Raw genomic sequence first — 18,311 nt, 5'->3', positions numbered from 1 at the left:
GAGTCTTTCTTATCTTGCGCTAGCGATCAGAAAATGTCTTACTTGCCTTTTCATCGAGTATGTGTTGTGATTTTGGTTTTTTCTTTTATTTATCTTTTGTTTTAGTCCCACCACGCAATTTGGTCATTGATATCCAGAAAGAAATCGCTGTTGAGGGAGAAGAGATTGAGCTGAACTGCACTGCCATGGCCAGCAGACCAGCAACCACCATCAGATGGTTCAAAGGAAACAAGGAGCTGACTGGTACGTGTAACCTCCCAGTCAACTTTTTTTCTTTCTTTCCTTTTCACGTGCTGAAATGATTTATGTAACGTTGTCTGCTGGCTCTCTGTTGCCTCCTTAAAAAAAGAAAGAAAAAAGCAAGCTGTTTTAAACGCCAGCTCAGGAACAAAGGAGTATGTGGGCAGACATAAATTATTCTTTAACACAGAAGGGCTGAACTTCTTGTTGTCCTCTGCCTACCTGCCAGACTTAAGTGTAGGGATCCGGAGCCTTTCTGTAACTGCAGGTGACCTCGAGGAGCCCTAAAGCTGTGCGGAGAATTTATTTCTCTGGCTGTTTGTATTTTTCTGCCCTGTTTTAGGTATGAGTAAGATCGTCTGTGCTTTGAGCTGTGCTTTGACTTTCAGTTCATCTTCATGTTTATGAAGTTTATGGAGTATTTTTCCTGTGTTCAGTTGCATATTCATATAAGAAGTGTTTCTCCTACTCCCCTCAGCCTGGTTGCCCCTGGTATTGGCACAGTCGAGTCGCTGACACTGATTGCATGTGTCATGCTGTTAGTTTTAAGTCTGCATGTAGATGTGAGCTTGGTTGACAACACCTTTGTGCTGAGACAGTGAAGGGCTCTCTACAGAAGTCCAGACTCATTACTTCAAATGCAACCCCCCTACAAGGGCAAGATAAAATCCTCTATTTAAGTACAACACCTACAAGCATCTGAGTATGACACATGCTGAGCGTATGCTGATAAAGGTGGAATGCAAACCTGCTGCTGCTTGAAGTGGTGCCCCACTGATTTCCAGCACCTGTTGTCATCTAAACGTTACACAGATCTTCAAATGATCTCTTTCTTGGTTTTCTTTCCTATTCTGGCAGGCAGCAGTGCAATAGTTTTTGACCCTTCATGCTTGACCTGTCCAGCTTCTTGATTGAGTTTTCTTGCGTTGGCAATTGAATCCCAGCTCTGCTTTAGCTTTGAAAACTGCTGGGCTGAGTTGTAGCTTCTTGAAATACCAGTTCACCCTGTGGAGTCTTTGGATGTTTTTTAAACAGAAGTCAGGAAACTGAAATACTGGGTTGAGAATAGATTGAAGCCTTTCCTCTAGGTATAAAGAGATGTCACTTTCTGCAGCTCTCCTCGTGTTTTACTTAAATATATTTATCCTGAAATATTTTTGTGTTTGAAAGACCTCTGTTGCAAGTTACTCCTAACGTTTTGACCATGGAATCTGAGTTCTTAAATAAAAAGCCACAGATAAGAGTATTTAGAGGCACAGTGGAGGCACACTGTCAGCAAGTGATTTCAGAGGGCATGGCAAAATCCTCTCTCCTGTCTCTTCTTTCTTGGTTCTGTGTTGTCTGTCACATCACCTTTCAAGTAGTAAATCCTGCGGTTACTCTCATGGTTACTCTCTCTGGAGTACAGCTGAAATATTTCAGCCTATCAATATGACTTTTAATTAAGTTAATCTGTTTAATCACTTGTCTAGCTAATTGTTGATTCCAAAGTGGGAGGGGATTTGTAACTCCATTGATTGAAGAGTTTGGGGATTTGGGGATGGTGTAAAGGGATTGTTAATCATTGTGATAGTGTATGGTAGATTTTAATCAGAAACAACTTCACGGGGAGGTGTGTTGCTCCATTCCCACATACCTCCCTGCCATAAAGCCTTGTGTCTAAAGAAAGGAAACAAGTGTATGAAGGCAGCATGTCACCTGGGCACAGCAATTAGGAATGTGAACGTACCCATAGATACATTTGTGATCGCTTTCTGCTCTTCTTTTCCATTTCTTTCCCAGGCAAGTCAGAAGTGGAGCAGTGGTCTGATATGTACACAGTGACCAGCCAGCTTTTGCTGAAAGTGGGACGGGAGGACGATGGGGTCCCTGTCATCTGCTTGGTGGATCACCCCGCTGTCAAAGACTTGCAGACACAACGCTACCTAGAAGTCATGTGTGAGTAGCAGAACTTCTGATGGTTTTAACATACAGAATCATAGAATGGCCTGGGTTGCAAAGGAGCACAGTGCTCATCCAGTTCCAACCCCCTGCTGTGTGCAGGGTCACCAACCAGCAGCCCAGGCTGCCCAGAGCCACATCCAGCCTGGCCTTGAATGCCAGCAGGGATGGGGCATCCACAGCCTCCTTGGGCAACCTGTTCCAGTGCCTCACCATCCCCTGGCTGAAAAAATATAAAATTACTCACTGAAGAGTTCAGGAACTGTTTGCTGTATGTTTAGGTGAAGCCGTGGAGGGTGTTGATGGAACTTACGGCCTGTTTTCAAATCTGAAACTGAAATGTTGTTTACTATTTAATTGGTTAAGTTTTGACTTTTCCCAGCCCTTTCGTTTACTTCAGATTTGCGCCATAAAAGTTCCTGGCTGAGCGTTATGATCATCAGAACAGACTAAATCTCAGGGGGCTGGAGGATGTTTTTTAGCAAAAATCTCTTTGAAATGCTTTTCTCTGATGCCACATAAAAGTAACTGGCCACCATTGTGAGTTTGCTGGAAAAAAAAAAAAGAAAAAGAAAAAAAAAATTGCCACTGTGCAAAAGAAGCACTGGTTTTGTGCATTGTGAACGTACAGCTGCAGCTGTTTTTCTAAATTAGGGCAGGATGAAGTGCATGGAATCTCTAGAAGCATCCCTGACAAAGGCCTGGCCTCTTTCATTCTTCTGTCCCCATCATGTTGGGTGTTAATAATGCATTGCACTTTGTTTAGGAGCTGTTCTACTGTATGTGACGTTAACAAGGTCTCTGAGCAGTTATCTGGAAATACCTGGGGTCCCAAATGCAGACGTGCCTGACGTCCAGCTGCTCTATGCATGTGCTGCTGCTCAGAAAGAGCTCCAGAACCCAAGTGAGACTGTCCTCACGCACAGCTTTGGTGCCTCAGAAAATCAGGGCTGCGCAGATGATTCCCAGTGCTTATTTTTGCAGGTTGACATCGACTGCAACATTACGCTGAAAGGGAAAGAGGAGGTTGTATTAATTTTGTTTCATTTGCTTCGTCATGTAGTTTCATTATGAACGTCTTGGTTACAATTCTCATATCTCTGAAACTAGCGTGAAGTTATGTTCCTGTAATGAGGAAAACAGAAACGATCAGATACTTCCTAAATTGGCAGATACTAGATTTCTTGTGACTGCGCTAATGTGTAATTCATTTATGCAAACTTAATGTCCATTAACATTTCTTGTGGAGCTCCATTAGCTTTAATAATACATCGGCACCTTTGTGAGGCTTGATCAAATACTTAACAGGGAAAAAAAAAAAAAATCCTATCTCCCCTATTATGTTGATATTGAAATCTTCCAGAGTTTCTTCCCCTTGTTTGAAAGGGCATCAGATTTCCTTTAGGCTTCCTTTTAGAAATTCCACTGAAATCCCTGATGCTTTGATGGATGGGAGAGGACCAGTGTTTGTGGGGAGGAAAAAAAAGCAGCAAAATCTGTTCTGTTTTTCCTCTCTATCAAGTGAATCCCATTTGGAGTGCTTTCATTTGCAGTCTTTACAGGGTTGCACATACACTGAAGGCAAAGCACATGTAAAATACAGTTACTTGGATGTCCTTTGGGACGCATGTGATCTTCTGATAATGTGTTGGAGGCTTCTGCTGCAAAGATTTTACCCTTATCACTGATTTTAGTGTTCCCTATGGTTGTTCCTGGAGCTGAACATGTGCTTGTTGGAGTAGAACTAACACAGCACCTCCTTGTGAGGTGAGGGGGTGGGTATGAAAAGGTCTTTTGAGTGCTCTGGTCGGAATTAAACTCAGAGCTTGCTAACAGAAGCTATGGGTATATTTACGGGGAATTGACCCGTGTTAGTCTAGTTAGTTTTTTAGTGGGCAGGAGCAGATGGCTTGAGAGAAGAGAACCAGAAGAAAAAAACACATAACGTCATAACCTTGCAGCTCCCAGCAATTAGTGGCTCCGGGACTTCATGTGCTGGAGGACATCCAGGCATGAGCAATTGGTTCTTCCTGCTGGACCTGAACCTAGGGTAGAAAAGGAGTTCAGAGAGCACACCTTTACCTCTCAGCTTTTCTTGCTTTAATCTGATGACTGCAGCTCAGTTCTGAGGGAGACAGTGAGCAGGAGGAAAATCTTGTCTTCACCGACCAGCATCTCAATCAGTGCTTCTGTTGGCACGAACTCAGCCTCTTGGGGAACTTTGACAATCAGGCCTAATTGATACTTTCTCAATTGCTTTTTAGATATAGGACTTGCAATCAGCGCACCGGATCCCTTCCGATGACTGTTGAGGCACTTCTACTGACCATTTTTACTTTTCAGGCACACGAAATGCCATACCTCCTAAGAAGCAGTGATTAGCAGTCACCCATCGGGCCAATGCATTTGGTTTTTGCTGCTTCTCTTGCAGCCACAGAGGCATAACTCCAGATCAGTCAGCTGCGTGGCGTTGGTTGAGTGTCTGCTGTTCCTTTCTCTCCTCTAAGTCTTGCCTGTCCATACCAAGGGCACAACGGATCCCCCTTTTTGGCACACCAGCAGAACGTAGTAAAGTATTTTCTCAGCAGATGTTGTATTTCTCTGCACTTAATGTTTCCAACCTGAGCACGTTGGGGAAGGATAGGAGGATGATGGATGGAGCCTTCTTGGATAACGAGGTATTGTTGTCTGACTCAATTTCAAAGCACGGAGAGATTTTTCTTGAAGAGATGATTCAAAAGTTTAAAAACAAAACCAAACCACTGAAAGCAACAGAAATAACACGTTTTGTGGTGGGGGGTGTTTGTCCTCATGGAAACTCCTCAGAGCGCATCCTGCAAAAGGGAACAGGCAGTGAACTCGGTGCTGGTTGTATAATGTTGAAATGAGAGAAAAAAAAAAAGGTATTTTCAGAGGTCACACTCCCACACAGCTCAGCCATTTTGCAAGAGGAGGTTATTTCTGCTGTTCCTCATGTGCTCCTTGTGGAAGCAGTGCCTTTGTGATGCTCCCAGATGGAGGAAGTAGAGCAGAGATGGGAGCTGGGTGCGGGTCCGGCTCCTTTGCAGCCCAGTGGGAAGGTTGCAGTCCTTTCTCCCACCAGTGTTTTTATTCTACATCCAAAACATTACATTTTCTCTTTCTCAAGTAGTTTTCTTAAGGAGAAGCATGCCAAATATGGTTCAGGGACCTTGAGGTGTCACTGAAAATCGGGGATGTTCGTTCTTGTTTTGGTGCATTTGGAGGCGTTGCCTGAAATAAGCATCTGTTTAATTGAAATGCTCTTCTTGGCGAAGAAAGGGGGAAAAAAAATCCAGAACAGGTGCAAAAATGGAAGTCTGTGAAGTGACCTCCTTCACTGTGTTCTAAAAGCAATTCATTTCAACATTTTCGCCTGCATTGTAGTTCAAAGGAAATTGCCAACTTCAGGAGCGTATTTCAGGCTGGCCCTTGGCCTTGGCACCGGGCTGCAGTTGCTCCAGTTGTCCTGAGCCACAGAGAAGCAGGTAGTGCCCACGAAGGGAGACAGGCACGTTGATTTCAGACTCTGCAGAGTTAATGTGTGGGGTTTGTGATAACGTTGCACCTCGGAGCACCCTGTGCATGTGCAGCACTAAACCTGGTGTCACCGTAGCCATCATTTAACAAGGCAGTTGTTCTCTATCCACGGTGATTTGTCTTCTTGTTGTCCTCTTCTCTGCTTGGTTATTTCTAAGTGTCTCCTCCGGTGCTGAGCATGTAGAACCTTTAAGGATGGGCACAGTTGTTTTCTTTGTAACCTGAGAGATGGGAATGGCTGTTTTGCTCCTCCTCTGGCAAAATAATTGAACTGTTGCATGATCTGATAAGGGTCCATAGTACATTCTGGTAATTCATTACTGTACCATAAGCTAAAGTTGAAAAAAATGAATAGCAGCTTCACCCGAATCCGGGCAGTGCATGTAGTGGGGTGTGGGGAGGGATGTTTTGCTGTAGTCAGCAGAGTGATGACTAAGATGTATTCATGCTGAGTATTAACTTGTCCTACTCAGGGAGTAAGCTATTTATTGCATATGTAATGTGGCACAGCCTGGCCCTTTGTGAAGCTTTGAGATAAATGCTTCCCTATGAACGCAGAGTGTGTTATTAAAAAGAAATCTCTGCAAACAAGCATTCTGTAATATTTATGAAAATCTCCTGGTAATGCTTTTTAAAAGCAAACAGAGTTTGACAGATAGCGCCGTGTACTCACAGTAACAACAACACTTTCATGCTTGATTAATAGCCAGTGAGCACACAGCCCTGTGCAGTGGATGGCTGCAATATGTTGTGTGGTGCTGGCTTGGAAATGTATGTTGAGTTGGGCTCAAGTTGCTTTCCTTTTTTGATTCAGATCATTCAATGAGGGGTGGAAGACCAGGGTGTTGAGCATAATTTTAGAAAGGAAATGAAGCACCAAAATGCATTAAAATATCATTAAGGAATTAAATGGAACCAGATACTCTGAAACATTTAGGTTCAGCTTTTGTGGTACTTTTCAAAGAAAAGTCATTATGTGATACTGGAAGTGAAAGTGTGGAAGTCCTGATTTGACTCCTCTTCTCTTCTCTTCTCTTCTCTTCTCTTCTCTTCTCTTCTCTTCTCTTCTCTTCTCTTCTCTTCCTCTCTTTCTGAAGTTATAATGAATTGTGTATTCCGCTTTTTTTTTAGTAGCTATAAGTGTACATCTAAAATACGCACCAAAGGAATCTGTTACGGCCTCTGCTGTTACGATGGGAGAATGCTTTGCACCCAATTATGTTAAAAATCAACCATATATGTATGCTGTCACATCTTCAGTAATCCTTATATTTCTATCGAGTGCAAATATTAATTGCATAGTATGCAGTGAAGTGATTAACATCAATGTAATTTATCATCTGGAGGTTTCTTAAAATGAATAAATGAGTTGTTTTGTTCAGTGAGGTGTTGACCTCTTCAGAAACTTTGATTTAAAGCTTTCTTTTTTTTTTTTTCCTCTCCTTTTTATAAATATGAAAAGCACCACAATCAGCCAAGTGTTCAGTTATTTGATTTTCTGGGGCATTAGCCACTCTTGTTTGTGACATTTCCCAGTTGGGTGCTCGTTTGCAAGCTCATTAATAAGGTTTTCTCAGAGGAGTGTTGTTGGGAATGAAAAGCACGCAGCACAGCCTGGACGTTGTGCTTTGGAAGTATTCAGCAGGAGCGTGCAGCTAAATATTGAGAATAGGGATGTGTTAGGTACAACACACCCTCCTCTTCCCCTGGGTATTCCTGAGCATGGAATTCAGTTGGGGTGCAGTCCCTAAGAGCCAAGTCCTGGCCATTGATGCTAGAGGTGACTCTGCCCCTACCAAAGTGAGGTGAAAGCCCTGGTTTGTCAGGTCCGTGCTCTCTCTAACTTCATTCTTGATAAGCAAATCTGCTTGATGTTGGGATTAAGGCGACAGTTCATCTCTACCTGTGTATGGATGTCAGCATCTCTGACTTGTTTTAATATTGAAAGATGTATTCCTGCTGAACTTCCCCTCGCGTGTGAGCGCTGTGAGATACAGAAACTGCCAGGAGACAGATTTTGAGAATGGTTTATTCTGCTATTTCTATAGACAGTGCAGCTTGTTGGTTTGAGACACAGAACAAAGCAGAGCTGAGGATCTCTGAAAAATAACCATCTTTCTTCAGATGGGCACTAGAGTGTATTCTGGGTGATTTTGAAGCCAGAATTACCTAAAGTGGGCAAAAACTCTGCTTGACCTGCAGGATCCATCTCTTGAGAACACCATCTGTCATCATTTCTGCAAAGAGGCACACTTGGAGAATTAATTCAGTAATCACCAAATGGATTTTAAAACTTGGATTCGCTGCCTAATTTTACAGTGCAGGCAAGAGAATTTTCAGCTGAATCATTGAAAGAATCCATTTTGTAATTTTCTCAGTTGGCAAACAGTCTGGTGGTACGAAACCCATCCTTGTCTGCCACGGAGGAGCTGACCATGTACTGTCACATCATTTCTTAATGATGTACGTGTTCAGCTGCAATTTGGTGATGGTGTGGGCCAGGGAGGGTTGGCTGCTTTGTCACTCTTGGTGGTTGATGAGCATTAGGAGTCGGCTGAGTTCAGAGAAACATCTCTCCTGCTGAAGAAATGCTTTCCAGAATGTTTTAACTGTGGTATTAATGACTGTTCCAGTGCAGTTTTTTGTGCTTAGAGTGGACAGATTGCTGCGTCGTAGGAGCCGTATCACTCTGAGATTGCTGGAGGACCAGGAGCTGCTGGAGTGTGATGATTCAACTCGGAGATGACTGGCACGGCCCCAAAGAACATCCACCTCAAGTGTGATGTCGTTTATGTTTTGCAGCTTGTAGCAGTGGAATTACTGGGTGCAGCCACACACTTAAATTTACTGCGCACGTTTTCCTCGTTAAGAGTATTCTGAATGTGTTTCATGGGGGAGAACATGAGGGCAAGAGCATAACTATCATTCACCTGCCTCCTTGCATTTCCCAAGTAAACCATCCTTTTATTTCAGGTCATATTTCCATGTAGGAGTCACATCTAATATGCATTAGCATCCTTGTGGGCTGCAGTGTGTGGGAATTCAACCACGGGCTTGGCAGTTGGAGAAACCCATGCTGTGACCATGCAGCACTTCCTGCCTGCAGAGAGATGTGCTGCCTCCTGTCGTGCTGCCGTTGGGTTTAGTCCTCTTACAAATGAGATAAATGTTCTCAGCAAAACTTGGCTGCCTTCCTCCAGTTGGTACGTTACGCTGAAGGCGGTAATAGAATCAAAGAGTCATTGAGGTTGGAAAGGACCTCTAAGATCAGCTCACCTTCCACCTACCACCAATCTTACCCACTAACCATGTCTCTCAGTGCTGTATCTCCATGTTTCTTGAAATGGAGGTACCTGCTGACCAGAGGAGCCCTGAGGGGATGGCACAAAGGCTGTGGCCAGCCCTGATGTCCCAGAGCCACACAGCAGAGCTAGCATTGGGCTGTGCTGGGATCAAGCTGTCCCAATCAGTCCGGTGTCACTTCCTGAGACGACGAGCTCGCCTGTCTTTGAGATCATAGGTCTGCCTGATGAAAGTAAATGGGTAGAAATAATGGGCTTAGGTTTTTGTAAGACACTGAACTCTGTATAACATGATATCCTGACTGATTAATGAGATCTAAGCATAATCGATGGAGCGCACATTTAAATGGATTAAGAAATCACTAACTGGCAGATCTCAAAGAATAGTCATTAGGGAGTAATCAGCAAGTGATGGTATTTTTAGAGTAAATGCACTGGCCTGGGTGCTTAGCCTGATGCTCTTCAGTGCTCCCATGACTCATTTAGAAGTTCTTTAAAAAAAAATAATAATCAAAAAAATCACTGTTAATAATCTTTGCTGATGGCACAAAACTGCCTAACAGTTAATAAGAAGAAGAGTCAAGGCATATGCAGAATGACTTGAGTGTTTGGATAATTTCTGAATCTCAGCATTTTAAAACTCTGTAAAGTGGGTGCAGCCTGTATCCCTTCCTCACAGAAGTGGAACTACATCTTGGGAAATGGAATGGTTGGAATGCTGCAGCAGAAGCTTTCAGTAGAGAAACCAGCGCTTCCCTGTGTGCGTGAGGCAAGGAGCTGGAGCTGAGGTGATGGTTTTTCTCTACTGTGCTAATGAGTCCAGTCCTGGAGTCTTGCACACATCTTCATGTGTAGACTTTATAGAAATCCTGCTGGAAGTTTGGATCAATTGTGGAGGAACTTGACAGCCATGGACAATACTGCGCACGCAGCCTTAGTCCAACTCTACCCTGAGGGACTGATAGCACAATAGCTATGGGGGAAGAGTGCTGAGTACAGGTTGCATATTAGGAAGAACTTCTTCTCTCAAACAGCAGTTGAGCACTGGCACAGGCTGTGCGGGGAGGTGGTGGAATCAAGGAAAGGGCAGATGTAGTACACAGGGACATGATTTAATGGGCAGTATTGGTGGATGGGTAGATTTGATGACCTTAGAGGTCTTTTCCATCCTTAATGATTCTATGATTGTATTATTTTTCCTTTCCTGGTTGCCTTCAGGAGTGTGGGAGGCTGAGAGGTTTGGCCTCATGCATGCCATAATTGACAGGCCAGGCAAGGAGCAGGGCTTGCTGTCGCCTCTCTGAAGGCTGCTTTTCAGTTGTCTTTGAGGCACACAATGCGTGTGTTGTAAAAGAAATCTCATCAAATGCAGAATGGTTTTGTAATAAGTTTTTCAAATTGGTTGCTGCTACAGTGTAACCTTTAGACTACTGGTATTTAACCTTGTATATCACTCGTAGGTTTTGAATGAATTTAGCTTAATAAAGGTGCCTTATTAAATTACTAGGGTTTCTTTTTTTTTTTTTTAAGCCACTAGAAATAGGCATACTAGGAAATAGCTTGAGGTTGTTTCATCTAATTGGGTGCCACTGGAGTGTATTGAGGCTCAGAAGCATAGATGCAAGCATTTATTTTTATGCAGTAATCAGGCAACGTGATATTATGAAGTTCCAAGTTGAGGATTTCAGGCAGTTGGAATGCACTTGGTAGTAAAAGTTCTTCTGCTGTTGCTTATGCCCTGGACTGCCATCTGAGATGGTCATTGCCCCACATTGTTCTACCACAGGTGTCACTACTGGAACGTGGCCTTTTTAATGAAGTGGTTAATAGGTGGCAAACCATTGGTACAGACCTTGAAAAACATCAGACTGGTGTTGGTTGCTGAATGCCACAGTTCCAGGTAGGATCTGAGCTCAGGACCTGGCATTTTGCACAGCTTTACTTAAGAGTCCATAATCTGAAGAGAAAAGGTACCGACTTCAACTGCAACAAAATTAAAGATTATTTATGTCCTTAAAAAAAAAGAGACACACAGTCTGCCCCACATTCTTGGTCAAAGACAGGTGGAATTTTCCCTGTATACTACATGCCTAATTAAAATGTCAGTTCTCTGGAGTGACCGGCCACCTTTCAGCATTTTGAAGCACTTCCCATTTCCATAAGTGCCTTCTGTAATTACTTGCTTGTTGACGAGTCCTGCTTAGAAAAGACATTCACTGTGATAACTCCATTGGGAATGTTGTTGTCTTCACAAGTGCAACTGTGTGTTAACGAAGTCCGGATTTATATTGTGTGTGAGATAGAATCACAGGATGGTTTGGGTTGGAAGGGAGCTCAAAGGTGCCACTCCGTGCAGTGCACAGGGACACCCACAGCTCCAGCAGTGCTCACAGCCCCAACAGCCTGACCTGGGCTGTCTGCAGAGATGAGGCATCCATCACCTCTCTGGGCAACCGGTGCCAGTGCCTCACCGCCCTCAGTGCCAAACCTTCTGCCTCATCTCCAGTCTAGTTCTCTCCTCCCCATCCCTGCAGTGTGCAAATCCAAGTGGTATAGATTCACTTTGCTTCTTTCGTTTGAGTAATGGAGACTGTGGGGCTAGAGGCTGGAATGGAAGGGCTCGGATCTTGTAGTTTTGGGAGAGCCTACTTAGTTTGCAGTTCATTCTCTGTACAACAAGCCTTCAGTGTATTCCTCTTGATTGCCATAAGTAATTGACAGCTGTTAAGCATCTCATTAGAAATAGGGAAATTTGTCTCATTGGAGCAGCAGAAGAGGCCATGCAAGAAGGCCTCCATTTTCCCCTGTAAACAGGGCTCAGAAGCTTTTCTCCTCTTTCATAGGATCATGATGGTTGGGAAAGACCACTAAGACCATCTCATCCAACCAGGCTTGTTCTGGCATTAGCCCTTAGTTACCTTAGCATCACCCCTTGGGGGTCAGCTTGTGTTTAAGGCATCCTTCAGTGTCGTGTTTCCACTGGAGGTGGGACTTTGCAGCTCACGTGGAACACACATCCATGACACCATAACCCCTGTGCAGATACTGCTTGGTTTCATGGCCACAGAAAGCATCTGGAATGGGATTCGTTCATAAAATGTTTGTGGTACATCGTCTCAGGAGAGGATTTACTGGTGTAGCTTATTCCATTACTGAAAATTAGAAGAGTTTAAATTGGTCAAATCCTGACATGCATTTTTTTTTCCTAATCTCTATTATTCCATAGGAAGCACGTTAATGAGTTAAACACAATTAATAAAGTGCAGCAAGCTGATATTTTTGGTAGCAGTGAACTCTCAAAGGAAAGAGAAATATTTGAATTGTTTCAACCTTTATGCATACTGATTTATTTTTTTGCTTTTCTTCATTTCTTACAGTTGAGTAAATTCCTGAAAGATACACACAGCCTAATGGCATCCGTAGCATTGATAACATTGATAGCAGTTTAGCTACAGCTCAGATTGCGTTCTTAATCTGCTTTTCAGTTATAGGAGGCAATGAATTTTTTAATCACGGACTCCAGTGTGTTGTGGCTGTTTTTGTGGGTTTTATTTTTCCTGCAGGGTTTTGCTACAGCGTGTTTGAGCCGGCTGCCTCACTATGAATGCTTTAATTCTCTGTGTTTATTTTAGGATTTAGAAGAGCTTCATTTCGACTAACGAAAATCTTGGGTTGTTCAAACAAAAGCAGCGGTGGCTGCGATGCCTTTTTGTGTTTCTAACAAGCATCTCTTGTAAAGCCCCGACGTATTAATATGCGTGGACACAAGGTGTTGTCATACAGTAATATATGATACACGATAAAACATATCAATTCCGAGCACCGCAGATATCACCAGTTTCACCTTAGCATGAAGGCAAATGAGTTCCTTTTAGCTTGAGTGAGTCCAGAGATAAACTCTAGTGCAGCAGAATGCCTTTCCTGGGGAACAGTGGTGCTCAAGTCAGTGCAGATCTCCTATCTGCTCACGTTTCCCATCGCTAATCACTCCGTCTTGAAGCAAATAGCAAGCTCACGTGCTGATTAGATGAATGGCTTAGAGGGGGCCAAAAGGAGCGGTGGTGATGGCTGTCTTTTGGTGTTGGGTGCGTAGAAATGGGATTCTGTCTGACAAGGAAATTTATGAAATGATGTTTTTGTCATGCAGATAAGCCTCAAGTGCGGGTTTCTCAGAATTACCCAGTGCAAGGCCTCACGAGAGAAGGGGAGCCGCTCGAACTGACGTGCGCAGCTTTTGGAAAACCACAGTAAGTTGGGAACTGCCCAAGGATGGACCAGGCCGTAATGGAGCTGTGCCCCAGAAACGTGCTGGGCGCTTTCAGCCTCCTTTGCTATTGCAGAAACTGAATGCGCCATTCTCTGTTGCGAAGACGATACGATAGGATGGAAGAGTGGAGAGATCCTTTCTGCACCAGAGTTCGTGCTGCCCAGTCATAAAACCAGAATGGTTTGGGCTGGAAGGGAGCTGAAAGGCCGCCTGGTGCCGCTCCCTGCAGTGCACAGGGACACCCACAGCTCCAGCAGTGCTCACAGCCCCAACAGCCTGACCTGGGCTGTCTGCAGGGACGGGGCACCACCGCCTCTCTGGACAACTTCTCCCACAGATCTAAATTAATTTAAATTAAGACATCTATTTTGATTTGCATTTATTCCTATGTATATATATATATATATATAAAAAAAAGGAGACTGAGGAATTCTTGCTGTTAGAGCTCCCAGGAGAGGAGCAAGCCCTCTGGTGCAGAAAGGACAGGCAGTAGCACAGGTACTGTGCAGCCGTACATCTCTTCCCCAGGGAATGGCGTAGGTGGCAATTGGTTGCAATTAATCTGCAAAAGCAAGGTCAGTGGCCTGTGTGTTGAATCCTAATAAGGTGCAAGTATGCAGAAGTATGAATGGCCCAAAGAATTGAGCACTTGTAAAAGTGGAATGGATCTGTAAGGTAAGGCAATCTGTCTTTCTGTTTGTATTGACTGTATGATAATTCTCGATTTTTGGTGACCTGTGTTGTTTCTATGAAATGCAAGTTTTATCCTTTCTCCTTCTGCCATGCCCTTGAGGCTTTCTTATATTGTTTAAGAGATTTATGCATCAGGAAATTCCTGACGAGGGAGGGTACATTTTTTTCCACACTTCCATTGTTGTTCTAATTTCAATTTCGTTGACTTTTTTTGGTTGTTGTTTTTAAGACTTCCTCTTCCACTTGGATTTATGGCTGTCAAGTATTTACTATCCTTTTTTATTTTCATCATGTCCATGAGATTTCTGCAAACATCCCTGAAATCTGTCAGCGTCTCCTTGGTAGCGTGCCCAGAACTGAAGAGTACTGCAGGTGTAGTCTAACTTGAAGTCATCCAGTTTGACAGTTCTGCTTCTGTGGGCAGGGACAGGAAGGGTCTATGCAGCTCAGAAGCAAGAAGGCTTGTGATACTGTCATCCTCCACGGTAGTCTCCTACCTCACCTAGGTGATTTTGTTTATTCCTCCTTCCCTGTACATTAGAGGCTGGCACATCCCCTACTCCCCGTTCAGAATCTGTCAGAGCCCCTTTGCATTTCTCCTCTCACGGGTAACAGCAGTTCCTCCCATTTGCTATCATCTGGGAATTTGATGAATAGGCTTCCTTACTTTTTTTTTTTTTTCCAGGCTATGAATAAGGCATACACACATTAACTAAGACAGACACCTCTCCCAGGCGCTATGCCACTTAATGTTATGGTGATGCTAGTAATGTGCTAGGAATTTACTTATGTAGTCATTTCACCCGTGTCTCTCAAAGCATAAGAAAATATACAGTAAAAAAATACTGTGTTTAGCTCTTTGCAGCAGTTTAGGATGAACAGAGATGTTTCTTCAGTTAAACAAAAGCATTTCTCTGCAATATTTTGCATCATGAACATTAGGCTAGGGGGGAAGCTCAGGGAAAAACAAAGCCAGAAAGTAGAAATTTCTCTTTTGTTATTGCCCAAGATTAGACAGTCAGAAGGAAAAAACACAAGAAAACTCAATAACAAAAGTAGGAAGATGGTGAAACTGTCACTTTCAGGATATTCAGTTCTTAGAGAAACAGGCTGCTGTGTAGCACATACAGCATGTGAGGCCTTGGGGCTCCAAAATTGCTAATAGCTCTTGGAAAACAGTAGCTAGGAGCATCAGAAACCCTTCCCCTAACGCTGAGGTAGAACTGCAGCTACAGCTCTCATGAGAGCTGCTGTTGCACGGTTATGGGAGTATCAGTGGTGTGCTCTGCAGTAAGTGCCCATCCTGCCATGTGTGGGAATTGTAGAAGCATAGAAGGGCTTAGGTTGGAGGGGAACTTAAAGATCATTTTTGTTCTAAGTCCCAGCCATGGGCAGGCTTGCTACCCACTGAATCAGGCTGCCCAGAGCCCCATCCACCCTGGCCTTGAGTGCCTCCAGGGATGGAGCAAAGCAAGGAAGAGCTCGCCAAGCCTTTGTCTGAAATCAGATGTCAATTTTGTATGAGGCAACTGAGAACTGAAGGCTTTTATTGAATTTTGCAGCCATTCCAGTCGAGTGGCTGGGATGCTGGGAGTTGAGGAGCTTTGACTTCGCTGCAGCAGTCTGCCATAAGCTCGAGCTCTTTTGGTACCTTCAACAGCACTAGCTCCCAGCAAAATACAGCCTGCAGACTTTGCATTTGGAAATAGGCAATCTGAAGAATGTGTTATTGTTTAAACCTCCCCTTATTCAGAGCTCAGTGTTTAGTCATTCTGAAAGCTTCTCTATATTTTTCTTGCTGGTATGGGCTGTCTCAGAGGAGTAGCTGATCTGTCCTTATGCTGTTCAAAGATTTTCATAGTAATAATAATAATAATAACAACTCCCCAAGCCCTGCAGCATTTGTTTTCCTTACTGGCTTTACCAGCTCTAACAAAACATGCTAATTTCATTCCCTAAATTATCCAAACGTGATGCTCATTTTGGTTTCATTAAGTAAAAGGATGCAGGAAGCAGGCTGCCAATGGGAGAAGCAGAACTGGGGAGAGAAGAAAGGTGCTCCTGTTTGCTAGCAGCTAAAATGCTATCACTGAGCAGCAGAGCCAAAATTGAAGCAAATAAGTCTATCACGTCTCTTTGTGAAATGGTTCAAACTTGATGCAAATGTACTTGTTCTGTCACATGTCCAGATCTGCACTCAGCACCCTATGGATGCACATGTAGTCCATAGGCCTCAAAGATTTCAGATGTACTGATTAAGCGAATGATTAACCACTAATGAACTTTCTTCCTGCTTGCATTAGTGTCTTCAGAAAATTTAAGGTCTGGATACAGTTTCCTGTGGGGTTAATATAAATTTAAATTGAGGAAGCCCGGCAGCATCTGGGCTTGAGTAGTGCAAAAAAGCATGTGTTATTTCTTTACAGTTTTTCTTGGTTTTGGGCTTTCTGTCTGTGGATGAACTATTGAAGATGCCATCTTTACCATAGGAAAATAGTAATGTGCTTATTTCTTTTTCTCCCTCCTCTGTAGGCCTACGGACATGAGGTGGTTAAGAGTAGATGATGAGATGCCTCAACACGTTGTAGTGTCTGGTTCAAACCTTCTCATTAGTAACCTAAACAAAACAGATAATGGTACATACCGCTGTGAGGCTTCAAACGCGGTGGGGAAATCACATGCGGATTACATGCTGTTTGTATACGGTACGTGAGAACAACCACCGTTCTTCTAGACTCATTTACACGTAATTGCAACATGCTGCTCTCGGAAAGCTTTGAAAGAAGTTAACTTTTTTTTTGCTTCCTGGAAGGATTTTACAGATAGCTCCCAAACACACCTACCAGATACCGGGGTGGGCTAGGGGCTGGAAAAGCCTTTCTTTTGCTTCTGTGACTCTCGGTGTTGTGCATCAGGTGCAGAGCCATTCGCTTCCTTTCCCTGGAGCTGTTGTTGGGGGCTCACCAAGGCACGTGCTGTCAGATGAAGCCTGAAACAAAGCTGGAACAGAGGCACGGGGAGAACTGGGAAGTCCTCTAGCCTGGCAGGACTTCTCTGATGATTCCTTTTTCCTTTTTGTAATACCTTTTTTCAGTGTCTTCAGGGTTGGTTTTTTCCCCCAGTCTTTTATTAGCGAGTTAAATGACTGAAGAGTCAGCCAGCATCCCCCAGTAATTGCAAACCAGTAAATAAACGGGAGGAATGAGATGTCCTAAGCCTATCCGTGGCTGCTGAGCAGACACTAAAACATGTCTCAGCCTCTCTTTAAAGTGCTATTAAGTACCTACTTTAATTCCTCAGTTCCTCTACGTTATTTTGCCATTGCTCTAAACCTTGTTGTACTCCTGTCACGAGGTGTTGCATATAATGGAGATTCAGAAGGCACTTGAAGAGTGATCCCCTACTTTAATTACAAAGAATTCCCCCGGGCTGCATATGTGAACCTTAGCTTAGAGTGCTTACTGAATGATGGAGCTGAGCTTGTGGTGGGTATTGCCTGATACTCGGATGGGGCAGTAATATGCTTTGGTTTGAAGTTCATTCTGTGCAACAGCTTCTGGAAGCTCTGCAGCCCAAATTCTCTTGTATTCTCTCTGATGCCAATAGTTAGTGGGGAACCCAACATCACCACTGGCATGGGACCAGTTTTAGGCCCAGTTTTAGAAACTTGCCCAGAGAATGAAGCCTCTGTCAAACCTAATAGGTCTGTGCTGAAATTGAACTCCTGTACTCCAGCATGCAGGTAGTTTTCTGGTGTCTGTAGCTCTGAAAGACTCCAGTGTGCAGTGCTTCCCCTCTCTGAGAGTTAAGTTCCCAATAACAGTAAAGATGGTGCCATTCCCAGGGGGCATTAACTTGTGGACTGCAGAGTTCAGCTATCCATCAGATGCTGTAGCACGTAGGAAGGCTTCTCATGGTTTGTCAGGAACTCACAGCCAAGTAATTGTTTCTCATCCCACCACATCCTGCTGCTGCATGTTTGGCTGTGCCCCGCTAGACTCAGCACTCCGGATAACATAAAGAACTCCTTCAGCCCTGAGTTTAGATGGGAGAAATCCAGAGCTGCTGTTGTAAATGGAAGTGATTGGGCTGTGATCATCATCTGAATCCCCCTAGAACAGAACCTTAAGGAAACCTGAAGGAATCCAGTATTGCTGTGGTGAGCCTGGAGAGGAGCTGCTGGTCTCCCTCCACGTGTCAGTGGAAAGCATGCATTTCTCCAGACTTTGCTGCATGTGGCACCCCTGGAAGACAGTGAATAATATATAGGCTATGGAGTCTGTATGCCTCTGTAGGAGCAGTGTGAAAGC

The 18,311-nt window shown here is 43.8% G+C and overlaps 1 protein-coding gene across 1 annotated transcript in view; it reads left to right on the top strand.

The window, feature by feature from the left end:
* Window positions 1–18,311, top strand: part of CADM1 (cell adhesion molecule 1) — a 160,638-nt gene that overhangs the window by 113,051 nt on the left and 29,276 nt on the right. The window contains exons 5-8 of the mRNA XM_031556845.1: window positions 106–243; window positions 2,023–2,178; window positions 13,189–13,288; window positions 16,534–16,706. Of these exons, the coding sequence (XP_031412705.1) occupies window positions 106–243; window positions 2,023–2,178; window positions 13,189–13,288; window positions 16,534–16,706 (567 nt within the window). The remainder of the gene's footprint in view (window positions 1–105; window positions 244–2,022; window positions 2,179–13,188; window positions 13,289–16,533; window positions 16,707–18,311) is intronic.

This window comes from Meleagris gallopavo, chromosome 26 (genome assembly GCF_000146605.3).
Source record: "Meleagris gallopavo isolate NT-WF06-2002-E0010 breed Aviagen turkey brand Nicholas breeding stock chromosome 26, Turkey_5.1, whole genome shotgun sequence".
Classification (NCBI taxonomy): Eukaryota; Metazoa; Chordata; class Aves; order Galliformes; family Phasianidae; genus Meleagris; species Meleagris gallopavo.
Note: the sequence above shows the minus strand (reverse complement) of the source record. Positions and strands in the feature narration are given on the sequence as shown.